This window comes from Zeus faber (genome assembly GCF_960531495.2).
Source record: "Zeus faber genome assembly, chromosome: 1".
Classification (NCBI taxonomy): domain Eukaryota; kingdom Metazoa; phylum Chordata; class Actinopteri; order Zeiformes; family Zeidae; genus Zeus; species Zeus faber.
The window spans coordinates 28,122,758-28,137,615 of NC_137193.1; the positions used below are offsets into that span (position 1 = coordinate 28,122,758).

A 14,858-nucleotide genomic window follows, 5' to 3' on the forward strand; every position below is an offset into this window, starting at 1 on the left:
GGACATGAATGTCACAGTAGACTGAAGGGAAATGTGCACGTTCGCAGCCAACGACGTCAGCGCTGAGCTGTGAGTGAGTCGCGGGGAAAAACAAAATTGTAAATATAAATGTTTTAGTCTCTGTAGGGGGGAATTGTAACTTTGATTATGGTGCGTAAGTGAGTATCACTTCTTTGAGTAAAATTTCTTTGTCACTACATTGAGTATTTGTACCTTGAGTATAGTTACTTTGCATACAGAAACTTTGAGTATGGAAACTTTGAGTATGGAATCTTTGAGTTACACTTCTTTAACTATTACTAATTGCCGTATTGCTACCTTGAGTATCACAACTTTGACTATGGCTTCTTTGAATTGTATTAGAGGTTTCACAATCATGAATTTGTAGTCGGCAATAAATTATAATTCAAATAATATATTAATTGCAATTCATTGTGTTTTTAGTTCATTGTATGCCACTAGATAGTATAAGTCTATGATAGTGTAATAATACACCTACACCTAATGATGGACATTGGAACATAAATCTTCGGGAAGACAGTTAACTTCCCAGGTCGGCCTATGAAATTTCCATTATATTTGTTGCAGTATATTTCACGCTGGCTTAAAATTCCCCTTAGCATATGGTTGAAGCATACATGTTTCAATAACTTTTTAGAGTGATGGATTTCCTTTGTCGTTTATTGCTCCCTTACCTTCGTAGGTCACCTTAAAGCCCAGGGAGCCACTGGTGTCATCTGTCTTGAAGTTGAGCCACATCTGGTGGCTGGTGCTGACCACCAGGTCCGGAGTGGACGTCCCTGACAGGCTGAAGGAGCGAGGAGGTAGAAGTTAAAAACCAGACAGCTTCTTTGAAACAGAGTGTACATGTTTTCCATTTTCTTTGGCAATGTAAACATATGTTAGTATATATATATATATATATATATATATATATATATATATATATTAAAAACAGATGCCAATATAGATCTTTCAATTGAATTTAATGGAATTGAGAGAGACAGAGAGAACAACAATAAGAGATAATAAATCAAGAGATGACATGAAGAAATAAATAAATAACCTCAGCCACATCTACCCTCCGCCCTCCCCATCTCATCCCCAGTGGGTGAAGTGGCAGCTTTGCGTGAAGAATCGATCAATAAAACTTTATTAGGGCGGTAAATTCCAACACAATTAATAACAACATGCTGCCAAACGTAACAGAGCATCTGCTAGATCAAGCCTCCCATTATCGCACAGCCTCAATATTCAACCAGCGACAGCGCTGCACATATGGCCGTGATGGTTTATTCTTTTCTGGGGGTTTTTTCCTACTACAGTGATGATTGACAATGTCAGCGGTAGCACAGGGAGCAAGGGGAGAACAGGTTATAGCGACGAGGGTGAAAAGAAAGTACTAAAGTGAAAAGTGGGGGTCACTCACACGTGGAACACAGTCTTCTGGTCCCCCACCACCTCTCCATCTCCCACCGTCAGGGTGTCATAGCCACGCTCCAGGTCAAAGTCCTCGAACATCAGCTTGATTACCTGGAGGACAGTGGGGGGATTCAATCATTGTGAACAACAGAACCATGGATGACAGAAGGCTCAACCCTTTTCAGACACATGGTCTGCAGGTTCGCGACCCCCAACACCCTCCCTTTCCCATCTGCTACTGTCCAGTCCTAATATCCATCCATCAATCTATACCTTTGTTGGATTGGGAGCATTCTTGACAGCTTCACTCTATCAGTATCTTTGCATCTATGGAAAGTGTGCGTAGCTTATTCTGTCATTTTCCAGCGTTGCATTGCTTTACCATCTAACAATTCTCAATCCCTTTGCATCGTCAATACCTTATCACAGTATCATTTTACTGGGATACGATCAAGAGGTTTTTAATTGAATGGAATGTCCACATTGTTCTACAATCCAAGCTCATGCAGTCATATTCTCGCGGTCACACTCTGATAACATATTCTTTGGGCCAACTTTAACCTCTTGTCCAGTGACCACCAACCATCTGATTGCCCACCAGACGGTCCACATGGTGCTCTATACCTTCCTTGGCAAAGTAGCGAGTGAAGTCATTGCGACATTGTGGAGTGATCTGTCGGACTTATGACATCGAACTGGTTAGTCTTTGGTGTAACGGGTGTGGTTAGGACCCAATTGCAGCACAAAGACAGGCAGGGATATTTGGTAATGTCTTTTATTTTGTAGAGCGGACGGAAGACAGGCAGGGGGCAGGCAGGATACGTCGTCGGGGACAGGCAGGTTCGATAACGGGGAGGGCAGACAGAAGACAGGCAGGGGGCAGGCAGGATACGTGGTCGGGGCGAGGCAGGGTCGGTAGCGGGGACTCAATCTGGAGAACGCTGGAGAGTCTGGTGCAAGCATCGAAAACAATCTGGCAATGAGTGACTGGTGAGAGAGGCATATATAGTGGCTTGATTGCTGATCGGGAACAGACGTGTGCGCAGGTGAATGGAGTTGGCCTAATGAGGCAGGTAAGGAGAGGGAGGGGAAGGTAGATGAAAGCGGAGATTCTGAGGATGTCAATGAATGGTCAACATGGCCATTTTAAGTACAAAGGCTGAAGTCATCCTTGATGTTTTGTTGTTGTTGTTATTTGTTTTAAGAATTGGATGAAAGAAAACGGAACTAGCATGTGTGGCCGGTCCAAATAAGAAGAAAATATAGAAGAATATAGATACACAATGAAATATGATTTGTGTTGAGTTTGTTTGGCCAAGATGTTGATAAAGGGGAAATCAGGACAAAGATAAAAATAGAAAAAAAAAAGGGAAAAGCTTGGACAGTCTGGTCTATTTCAAATTGGCTGCCACTGAGTTCCGGGCAAATTTTCGGAATGTTTTCAGAAGGGGTCCTGGAAAAGTGCGGCCTAATGAAAAAGCTTATATAAATGCAAATTGCATTCTGTCCTATGTTAAACACGTTGCCTAATGAAAATTGCCAAGGATCAGAGCGGAGATGGATGGCGCAGAGGCAAAGGAGGTCAGAGAACCAGATGAATGCCGCTCGATTGCAGAAACTCTTCCATGCTTCCGCCATCTGCCAGCCAACAGGTGATGGACAGAGTGGAGAGAGAGGAAAAAGCAGGGAAGAAAAACAAAATCCACATAAGGACACCATGCCCTTTGTGGTGTCCTCATTTTGGCTATTTCAGCACAGTTTTTCCCCATCCCTGATCGGTGTGTGACGCCTTGTGATGAAAGACCGATGTCCAACCCGAACCCTGCGTCATTTATGGTCCATAATGTTGGCCGGGGGATTTTAACTTTGACAAACAACCGGCCGTGCTCCCCTGGTGGTTCATGTCTGACCCTACGTGGATGGGCAGAAATAGAAAGTCATTACCTCTCTGAGAGAGAGAGAGAGAGAGAGAGAGAGAGATAGAGAGAGAGCGAGCTGGGGTCCTCCATCTTCAGCTGCAGTACGACGTGAACCGAGCGACATCCCAAAGTTTCATTGTCTATTTTGGCCGGCTGTTTGCCATGTGTATCTATGGCTGGCACGTTGTCTACAGGTGCGTGTTTTGTATGTCAATCTCATCTCAAATAGCCTCTCCTCAGCTCGGGCCCAGCGCCGATAAGAGAAATGATTTGAAAAAAAGCCATTTTGTCTGAGTTCACAGGAAGGATATTTGGCAAGCGGGCGGACGTGTGGCCTTGAACATAACTCCAAAGTCGTCGGTCCAAGCCGAACCGTCTGCGTCATCGTCATGATATCCTCAGAGTCATTCCATTCCTCCCCGTCCTCTTCCCTCGCTCTCCACAGGTGATTTTAATAACTATATCTGTCTTCCACTGCCTCGATTCCCCTGCCCCTATCTCTTTTTCATATTTTCTGTCATAACTTCTCAAAGACAATGAGCTGAATAGACCCCCAAAATGTCCCCTAGCAATTCCACTGCAATATACCTATATCAGTTATTTTGTGCTGACAAAAGGCTCCATTTCGCATGCGGGCCAGCTGCTTTTTGAGAACGACTTTCTGAACCAAATGAAAAATAAAGACAAAAAAAGTGGAAAAAAAACGGCGCCTGTCCAACAGCAGGAAATCCAAATCAATTCAAATCTAATAAGAAAGGCTCCGGACTCTTATCGCCTTAATCCCTGCGGTAATGGCTTTTACCTTGGTGGTGTCCGTGGCGGTGATGATCCAGGTGCAGTTGGCGTTGTTGTCATACTGGACGGGGTAGTTGGGTGAGGAGATGATGCCGCTGGGTCCCCTCAGCTGCCCACCACACATCGGTGCTACGGAAGACGGCGATAGTTAGCAAAAGCAGAAGTTAGCAAGTCTGTTTGGTGGCAAATAATGGACTAAACACTTTTTTTAATGTAAGGACCACAAATTAAATCAATTAATTGATAGACTCTTGCCAAAGCCCGCTGGAAACAAAGTAAGCTTTGCTGTGATAGGTTAATGCTAACTCTATGGGTGTGCGAATGCCAAAGCTTTATATGCACCACTTTTAGGGAACAACTGACGACGTCAGACCGAGGTCATTCGATTAATTTTTTCAAGCAACCATCTCCCTTAAGGTTATCATGATTTACTACGTGGCTCTGTGGAATATTCCCTTCGTATTGGATAACCGAGGCAATCAGTGGTCAGTTATTTCTGAATAATGAAAAAAAGCAACTCACTTCTGTGACTGGATTCACACCCCTCGCGTCACACTGCTAACATGCTAATGCTAGCTAGTGGTGATGCTACATGGAAACTGAAATAGAAGTCTTGACCAGATGAATGTGAATATGTCCAATTTGCCATTTCACACTTAGTCCATGTGTAGCCCTTTAATTGATCTTGTGCACGGTGCATATTTTGTGTGTTCTGTTTATTTATATATTTTTTGTTTTGTTTGATTGATTGTACCGACTCAGACCAAGACAAACTCCTGGCACATTAAAATCTACCTGGTCAAATAAACAGCTTCTGGATCTGAAGTGATATCTAAAGGCGGTCAATCTGCTTTAAGTTACAACACCAGATCGATATAATCTCAAAGTGGGGATCGCCCTCATATTCGCTCTAAACGGCGGGGAATAACTTTTTGATGGAGCTGCATCGTGCGCAGCTGCTTGGTAGGGATAATGTCGCAATTGTTTTGTTTATGAACCATCATTATATCGTAAAGAGAAGTGCCATCCAAACAAAATCTACTGAAGTACACTCCAAGCACTTGACTTGCTGCTTCAGCGCCCCATTTAAAACAGCCAGACAGAGTTAATTGCAGCCGTGAATCATCGGGAAATAAGCAATCAGAAAAACAAAGCGTTTGCGGTTTATCATTGACTGCTGTAGCTCCAGGCATGACTGTATGTATGTATATATTCTTATTATCGATGAAAACATGCACTTGGGCAGCAACGGAAGGAAACTTTTACAAAAAAGGATGTAACATTTTGTTATTAAGGCCCCTTGGGGGCCTCTAGATGCCAAAACTTTTAAACACCTCTTAAAATTAAAGTGGTGCTTCTAATGAGTCCTTAAAGGGAAATGTATGTGTGTGAGAGAGTGTTTGCGTAAGAATAACGAGCCAGATGGAGCAGTGATGCAAGTATTCATATCTGTGTCTGTAGGTATCAGCTGTGTGGGAAGACAATGGTGATCAGAGAAAAAAAATCTCTTCAATCAGCACACTCGAGACACCTGAGCGGATCCTTATGTCCTATCTGTTTAGATATGAGTCATGCAACCTGTGTTTATTGTGTTTTTTATGACTTGGCTAAGTTGCTGCATTGCAGTTTCTCACCCGAAGTATCACTCAGAGTGCCTGGGCACGATGATGAGCCATGTTATCTGCAGACGTGTGACTGTGCGCATTCTCCCTGGAGGGATGATTCAACTGTTTTCCAGTGTTACAGAAGTTAATGGAAGTCATTAAAAATTAAAAGTGACATTGAATAGGGAAACACAGCTGTAATAAGGATACGTAGTCGCAATAGTTCGGAAAACACATCGAACACCAAACTTCCTGTACTGAGAGGTGACAAGGAGTCTTTTAAAAAAGGGAGCAGAGGTCCAGTCATGGTGTCGAGGTTGTTTCTCCTGTGCCTCCTGTTCGATGCCTGCATGAGTGCTACTCCGGCCCTCTGCGCACCACCTTTCACCCCACTCTCCTCATACCAAAGCCCCAGTGAAACAGAACTTTTGGAGGAAGATTGGGCAATAATTAAGTAATTAATTTAAGTGGTGCTGACAGCTAGGGTGACCTCAATAAAAAATTATAGGAAGGGGAGAAAGTCCAGCATGTAAAGTCACACCGCCTCCCATCCCACCCATCACATGCACACACAATAATAAGCACCATCAGCAGTGATCCTGGTGGAGAAAAATAACTCCAGGAGGCCGATCACTCGGCTATCAAAAGCAACAACCTTTTTTCTGACCAGAAAGAGCACGGGAAACAGTGGGGGGAAGTGCCAGCGGCTGGCAATTCCTGCCTCCCGAGAGAGGATAAATTAGCGGCGCCAGATGAAGCCTTTTTTTACCGTTCGTTCTACTTCGAATGACAATCCGGCCGAGTTTAGCGATGACGAATGTCGATGAACGACACAGATGTGTCTTGTATTATGCCCGGCCGTTATTTAATCTTTATTCAAATGGTCCCAGGCGGACCAATGACACGGTGCCCGATCGTTCGTCAGGGCTAATGGAAATAAGTGTTCTGCAGGAGAATGTTATTTTACTGTGTCTGACGGAAGGTGAGTGAAGTCGGCGAGGTCGGAGTCCGTGCTACAGGAAAGACAAGGTCCGTGAAATGAAAAGAGAATCATCTACCAAATTAATAATCATTCCTTAAATGTGCTGTTGCTTGGATGTATTTTTAATTTAGTCGCAGGTGATTGGCAAGAGCTCGGATCAGAGGAAGTACAATAAAACCGCCCACCCCCGTAATCCCTCCGCATTTGGTGTCCCCTCCCCCCCCCCCTCTTTCTCCTCAGTGGTATAATCTCATTTAGGGGCCTCAATTGGATCACTCTAAGACAAAGAGGACGGGGGAGACCCTGGCAAACTGGATTTCTCGGTGCACATTAGGTGGAGTGGAGCAGCGAGGAAAGGCCCGGAGGCCACTATGAAGGGGATGAGATGCCCGGACAATATTGCCAATAATTCTCCCAAGGTGTTAAGGGAAACTGATGAGTTGGAGAACGCTGAACCTGGCAAAAAACACTGGCTGATGTACGTACCATTTTCCTGGTGTAGAGAGTTAGATGGTCAGCATGTCAGAGCCATTCACTACAGCAGCATGTTTGTATTGATGCCCAAGGATGTTTCTATTGAGTGCATTGTCAGTACCTTACCTTGATTGAGATTCCAAGGGAAAATTCCCATTTTAAGGTCTACAGTACAACTCACGGCTACCACATTTTCTGATTATAAAATAAATGAATGGATATTTCACTCAACCGAAGTCTTCCACATCCTCAAAGGACCGCTTGCTATCAGGCTCTACCCAGGTTCTGCAGAAAGGCCATTCAGCAGCTGCAGCATGGGGGATCTATCCTAATGCTTCTCTGAAATATTTATAGTCCACATAAATATAACTATGTATCATTATTTGGGGAGATGCTCATGCCAAAACCCTGAGTAGTGTTGACTAAATGTCACTTTTCATTCAATCTACTCCCTCCTGAGTTAAGTAGGGAAAATCCCTTTCATTTACTTCTCTCCCTCAGCCACCGGCTGCATCCTAGGTTCACCCTTAGCTCACATCAAGGACGGTTTTGATGGGAGTTCCTCGATTTATGTATTCACTAAACCTCTCTGAACATCTCAGCTTAAGTGCAGCATGACATTGTTTGGCTAAATTACTCAGCAAACTTTCAGGAGTTACCTCTGGGTGCCGCGCAATAACGGGGGCCCTTTTCAGAGTAATGGCCCAACATTTAGTGCCACCGAATCAATGGAACAAGACAAACAATCTGCCACCTCCGCATTTGCAAGTTTCATAAAAAAGACAGACTGATTGAAAAACAGGCTTTCACACACACCAAACGGCAAACTTAATGACTGCTGTCCAGTTTGTGACTGATAGTGGCACCCGGCAACAAGGCTTTATCGCAACACCATGCCAAAAGCAAATGAAATTGGTAACATTATGCGCATGCATGCAACCGTTTTGCAGGCAGTTTGTTTATAAAGGCATTTCAGGCTCTTCAATAGAGGCTCTTTTCTGTGTGAGCGTGTCTGTGAGGTGCGTATACCGCTGTGTCGCTTTCATAATTTCCTTTTCATTATAATTCTCATTCATAGTTTGTCTATCTTTGGTCTTGTTTATCTCATTCCACTGTTTGAGATGTTCTCTGTATAAAGTGACCATAGTTGGGGTGCCAGAGCCAGGTGGTAAACAACTTAATGAGGTTCTCTTGCTGGTTGTATACTTCCATTTGTGGAGAGTAGCAGATATAAAATCTATACCGAATAGAAACAGTCCAGCTGGTAATACTGGCGGTGATGTACTTAAACCATAGATCAGCAAATACACTATAGAGTGTATGAAAACAGAAATGTCAAATCTTTGCCGTCTTTACCGTTCCGCTAATTGATGGTATTCATGTGACGTGTGCAGAGGTCGAATGAAGCTCAAATTCTGAATTTAGCTCAAATGAAAACCTTTTCCCTAAGCTAGAAAAAAAAATGTGTAGCCAGAGGGCACATAGCAGACACACAGCAGATTGAAATCACTCTCGCTACCCGTCACAAAATGGTTAGCAGTCGGGCACATGTGGTGGGATGGGTGGGCAGCATGGCTAGCTAGAGCAAGGCTAGCTTGCTGGGGGGATCTAAGATAGGCCAGACACGACTAACATGATGAATCAAGAGTCAAGATCAAGATGGAAATGGACGCTGTATATGAACACTATATACCCGCAAATTGATGAAGGTGAAACACATTGACACAAACTCTTTACCTCTGCAGATGGGTCGGTCATCGCTCCAGCCAACGTAACTGTCCGTCACCCTTAAACAGCTGATGCTCTTGGAGCCCTGTAGCTCGTAGCCCTCGTCACAGGAAAAATGCACAGTGGCCCCACGCCTGCAGTTTTGGAGGTTTTTGGGACGAAAAGGGGGTAGGGGTAGGGAAGGGGGTCAGTTTGAGGACAGACTAGTTGGACAAATAACTCCACGCAGCCGAGTATGTTTTTACTCAATAGCCTGTCACTTTCATCATCCTACCGTGTAAAAGATCTTGTATACTTCATACAAGGACGAAATTGGAGGACTCACAAAGCAAATATGGTGGTTTTGCGACCTAAAAATGGGCCATATCTGGGGATGGCCCTCTCTCAGAGCTAGTCACAGAACTAGTCAAAATTCTCACACACCGCCCCCAATGCATCATCATCTACGACTAGTCAACAATCTCACATGACTGGTTACAGTTTATTATGTACTTCCGGTAGGTCCGCTTTGTCAACTAATAAATAGCCGTGATCTGCCATGGTAAAACAAATATCTACCTTTTTTCTACACTCTTTGAAAATGAAAACTTTCGCAGCAAGTCTTGCTGAGATAGTCCTCATTTTTCTCTTGTCTCCTTCCACCTCGACCAAGCACAAACTCATCTGCTCCTCCCCCTGGTGAGGAGCATTGAGTTTGTGAGTATGGCGACCTTTGATCAAAACGCTTTGGAGACAAGCAGTCGCACAGTTGTTCATTTTCGATCGTGGATGAAGTATAGTGGAGCTTTAAGCCGCCATATTTGCGAGCAAATATTTGTCTTAAAAAGTCACTACCAGCCAATAGGCTGACATTTCTAAACCACGACCTAGGGGAGAGAAAGGCGCATCCGTGTCATTTCTCCCAACCAACTCTCCAATCAATTTCCCTCCCTCTCTGGAACCCTTTCTGCTAACAGTGGGAGTGCACATGAGGTTGCGGTAAGCGACAAATGGTCTATCGGGAGTTGGAAAACAAAAAGAAAACGGGTAAAATAACTTTCAATTGTCTTCCGCCTCCCCTGCTGTGACTTCACGGGGGCGGGGAGTGGTGGGAGACGGATGGTGGCTATTTGTCTGTGTTAGGGCAGAGCATTGATACAGAAAATGGCTGTGACAAGGAGGAGGTTTCCATAGGGGCCATTGGTAATGCCTATATCCCACAGGGACAGCCTCATTAGTGTAGTGCAGCAGCTAAGATTGGGGGATATTTGTGTACAAACTTCTCGTGTTGGTTTTTGGCTTGAAATGTTTTTATCACAGAGCTTAGTATTTGGGGAGAGGGGTCCTCCTGTGTGGTATAATTCTACGGTTGGCAGGCAAAGAGTATTGGAAAAGTTGCTTTGACTGACTTCAAAAGCAGGATATTTCAGTACTGTAGTGACACATCAATAGAGCAAAAGATACACTCACATTCTCCAAGTTTCAAGTAACTGGGTAGTTTAAACTAGTCAGTCACTAACATTAATAAGAAAACCAGTGTATTTATTTTCTGAAAAATCCCACAATTCACTCATCTTCACTTCACAGTGGTATGATAGTACCGTAATAACACTAGTAATCGTGCAACATAAATGAATTAGCGGGTACTGGAACTTGTGTTTCCCAAACTATGCCTGAACTAAACTTGACTGCAGTACAGCAAAACGTTTACCTTCCCTGATAATGGACATTTTGAGTTCTAAAAGTTATCAGCGAGCAAAATGGCAACATCGACAAGAGAACCCTTTCACAATCTTCCTCAATCATTAATTTACGAAGGGTGGGTTGATGGCGTCCACCTGCATCCATCCCCAATTTAACCCCCATGCACACACCTCTTAGCTTGGTGTCCCTGGGAGTTCACCTTTGTCCTACCTGAAGTCTGAGCCTTTTCGTTTCCCCCGGTCCGGGATCCCCGGGTCTGGACACATGTTGTGTCCCTGCGCCACGCCCATCTGGGACACTGGAACAGAAAACAGGCGTCACAGGAGAAGATGAAGAAGGAGAACAGAAAAGAAAGAGAGAATGGGTTCATCAAAGCAACAAATGTCAGAAAATAGACACATATGTCATTTTATTTAAAGTGCAGGGATCCAAAGGACTATTTTCTCATGACAACAGCGACAGCCAATCTGGCATTTTCTCCCCAGTGGACGCAACACGCTTGACATCCCATTAGCATTTATGTACATCACTTTGATGCTTAATTTCAAGTATGACATTGGCCATTTCCCTGCTCACTGTTCCTCCCCATAGTGAATCTTAACCCGACGCGCATTTCCGGTGACAACAGCACGACGGGGTGAAACCGAAATGAGGGTCGGGTGAACCCACGCCAAGCGGGCGAGGCCCCAGTGTGATGGACAAGGGCGGCAGCGGGTCATTTTTATCACCCAATAGCCGGGAGACTGGCAGGAGAGCCATGAATAATAGATGTGTCTTGGCTGGTGTCAAAGAACAGGCGTGTGTCGTCGGCTAAGATGCGGATTGAATGGGAAGAGAACAGGGAGCTTGAGACAAAAAGATGAGTGCAAAATCGGTACTTGGGAAATATCCCTAAGAATTAGAGACTTTTTTTTACAATGATAGGAAGGAGGAAAGAGTTTTAGATAAGACGGGGGATTTTTTGTTTTAAAGAAAAGCAGGCAGAGGCGGATAAAATAAATTGGAAAAAGGCCCGGAGGCAGGATTATCAGCCATGCAGCCACTCCTCTGTTCGACAGGTTGTTCTACAACCCCTTTCAGACCCCTTTTACCCCGCCGATAGCCAAGGAGAAACAGAGAGAACGATAGATTCCCCTTCTCCTCCTCCTCCTCCTCCTCCTCCCCACAGAAGTGAGGAAGGGGTGAGAGAATGTAATAACCACTGTGCTTTGTGTGCAGGTTATTGTTATTGTCTCTGCATTACAAGATGGCCTTCCTGGCTTTGGAATTCAACTGTTTCATCCTAATATAAAAAAAAAATCCAAAACAAAACAGATTTTCCTTTTTTTCGTGACTTTGAACAAAAGTGGGGAGAGTTAAAAAACGAAAAGAAAAAAAAAAAAAAAGAGAGAGCACTTCCCCGCAAAGTACTCCCACAGAGTTGACAAACAGCGGCTCCCATTTATCACGAAAACCAAAAGCCATTTTTTTCCCCACTCCGCTCACAACTGGAGACAGAGCCAGGAAACTCACACGTGAGCCACAAGGGCTCACATTTTATTTTATTTTATTTGTTTTATCTCAGGCTAATGGAAAATATCTAGCTAATCTTTCTCTTGCTGCTCAGGGGTCAACTGTCCAAGTTCAGTGCTTTTCTTTTTAATATTCTCAATGATACAGTTAAGGATAGCCTTTTATTCAAACTTATTTTGTCATTTTTAACAGAATATTAAGGTGGGGGTTGGGATAAAAACAACTTGATGATTTGTGTATTATTCCCTGGTGATGCTAAATTGAACTGTTGCTCAAATGAATATTTCTACAACTGAACAAATTAAGCATAATTTAAATAGAAACAACTTAAAACTTACACACGGATATCTTGTGGTGATTGTCTTTACTGGGAAGCATCTTCACACCTCGGGACTTGAGCTCGGTCATCTTTTTGACTAGAGGAGAGAATAGAACAGAATACAATAGAATAGAGAAGAATAAAATAATAGTATAATACATAATTTAGGGGAATAGAATAGAAAATAAAATAATAGAGTACAAAATAATAGAATAGAATAAAGTAAAGCAGAATATAATTTAATTGAATACAATTGAATTGAATACAGTAGAATATAATAGAATAGAGTAGAATGGAACAGAGTAGAATGGAATAGAATAGAGTATAATATAATAGAGCAGCATTGAATAGAGCCCAACAGAATAGAATAGAATAGAATAGGATAGTAGAATGGATAGTGGAGAGTAGAATAATATAATTGAGCAGAATATAAAAATGAATGGAACACAATGCAATAGAGTAAAATAGAAGGAGTAGAATAGAATAGAAGGGGTAGAAAATAATAGAATAGAATACATTAGAAGGGAGTGGAATAAAATAGAAAATTATACATTAGAATAGAAGGGAATACAATATAATGGAGTAGAATAGAGGGGAATAGAATAGAGTATAATGGGATATACAGTAATGGAGTATAATAGAATAGAAGAGAATAGAAAATAGAATAGAGTATAATATAACAGAATAGAAGGGAATCAATCAGAATATAAGGGGAAACGTGACTCAAGTCTCATTAATCACCATATTTAAATCTACAGCAGCTGTAATATATCCAACAACTCTTGAAATAATAAGCAAATAGATAATAAGCAAATAGATCCTTAATAACCTAAATTTCACTCCCAATGTCATGAAGTGGGGATGACCAAATATAGCACAGATTACTGATATAAATGAGCCTCTCATTCCTTCCCGAATTGCATGATGAGTTTTTAGATTATTGAGTTGGATGGTAATTATAGAGAAGAAAAAGAAACACTTCACTGCATCGAGAGTTAGCAACAAAACAAGGTAGAAATAACTCATCGAGGTAAAATGATGGGCTAAAAAACCCGCTGTCAACATAAAGTCCTAAACCTTTACTCTTATGAATGTTTATTTATGTCCGTTACCTCTTAGGCTCATTTTGATGGATATTTTTCAGACAAATGAGAGTTCATCTGTTGGTCAGTATGTATAATAATAATAAAATTAATAATAATAATAATAATAATAACCACTATGCGGTCTAAACAGCGCAACCCGAATAATAATAATATTAATCATAATAAATGTTAATAATTTAGTTATTTATACAGCACTTTACAAAGCACTTTGATAGAAATGTTTATATAGAGGTACTTCACAATTAAAATTAAAATTGCCATTGATAAGGATGCCATCTCAATCATAAATTTTATTGTATGAAATAAAATAATATAATAAAACGTAATATAACATAACATAATATAATATAATATAATTGGGGCAGTTTATCCTTATCTGTTTTCAGTGACCTTCAGCACGAAGACACAGAAGACGATGTTGTAGATACAGGGCTCCTTTCCTGAGTGTGTGTGGCGATGGTGGTTTTACCTACTGCTCGTTAGACGAACCAACGAGCAACAGGTATGCAGCCACCCTGATCCCAATCACCTAGATCCAGATCATGCATGGCTGCTCAACCCAGACCGCCCCCACACCACATTAATGTAATATAATTGTGGCAGACTCTGGGCCGTGGTCGAGCGGGCTGCAGGAGGCGAGGGGAAGTCAGCGTGGTAGACTGACGCTCCCCGCCTCTGTGCCAGCTGTGGCCAATTGGAATGACTGGACAATCACAGCAGCTGAGAAGGTTTCTTATAGGATTGTCTTGCAGTGAGGAGAGGGATGGCAGGGAGCGCTCCAGAGGAATCCCGATCGGAGCCCATCCTTAAAGTTCTGTCATCTTTGAATGATCCGCACTTGAGTGTTTTCTGTCTAAAAATGATTGCAATAAAACCCGCCGTGCTGGCGCTTCTGCACCGCTACCCCTGCGCCACATGTCCTTGTAAAGAACCTGGGTAGTGAACGCGCTACAATAATATATTTACCTTTCTCTCGTGTTAGGTTTACTCTCTCTTCCACTCAGTTGAAGGCTTCTGGCAGTTCAGACTCAGATGAAGCATCATGGGCATATGGGCATGGGGTTTGATGTGTGTGTGTGTGTGTGTGTGTGTGTGTGTGTGTGTGTGTGTGTGTGTGTGTGTGTGTGTGTGTGTGTGTGTGTGTGTGTGTGTGTGTGTGTGTGTGTGTGTGTGTGTGTGTGTTTAATTTCCCTGGATGTAGTCAATAGCTAATCTAATTAAGATATTAGTCCTTGTCTCCCTGTTTTTCTTTGTGCTCTCCTCAACATGTATTTTATTTATCTGACGCAGCGCTTTAATCCTGTAAGCACCTTG

At 42.7% G+C, this 14,858-nt stretch overlaps 1 protein-coding gene across 1 annotated transcript in view; it reads right to left on the reverse strand.

The window, feature by feature from the left end:
- csmd2 (CUB and Sushi multiple domains 2) overlaps positions 1–14,858 on the reverse strand; it is a gene marked incomplete at both ends in the record, with an annotated part of 282,856 nt that overhangs the window by 174,997 nt on the left and 93,001 nt on the right. Inside the window, 6 exons of the mRNA XM_080019861.1 lie at positions 696–808; positions 1,430–1,533; positions 4,144–4,265; positions 8,934–9,058; positions 10,818–10,905; positions 12,458–12,535. Of these exons, the coding sequence (XP_079875987.1) occupies positions 696–808; positions 1,430–1,533; positions 4,144–4,265; positions 8,934–9,058; positions 10,818–10,905; positions 12,458–12,535 (630 nt within the window). The remainder of the gene's footprint in view (positions 1–695; positions 809–1,429; positions 1,534–4,143; positions 4,266–8,933; positions 9,059–10,817; positions 10,906–12,457; positions 12,536–14,858) is intronic.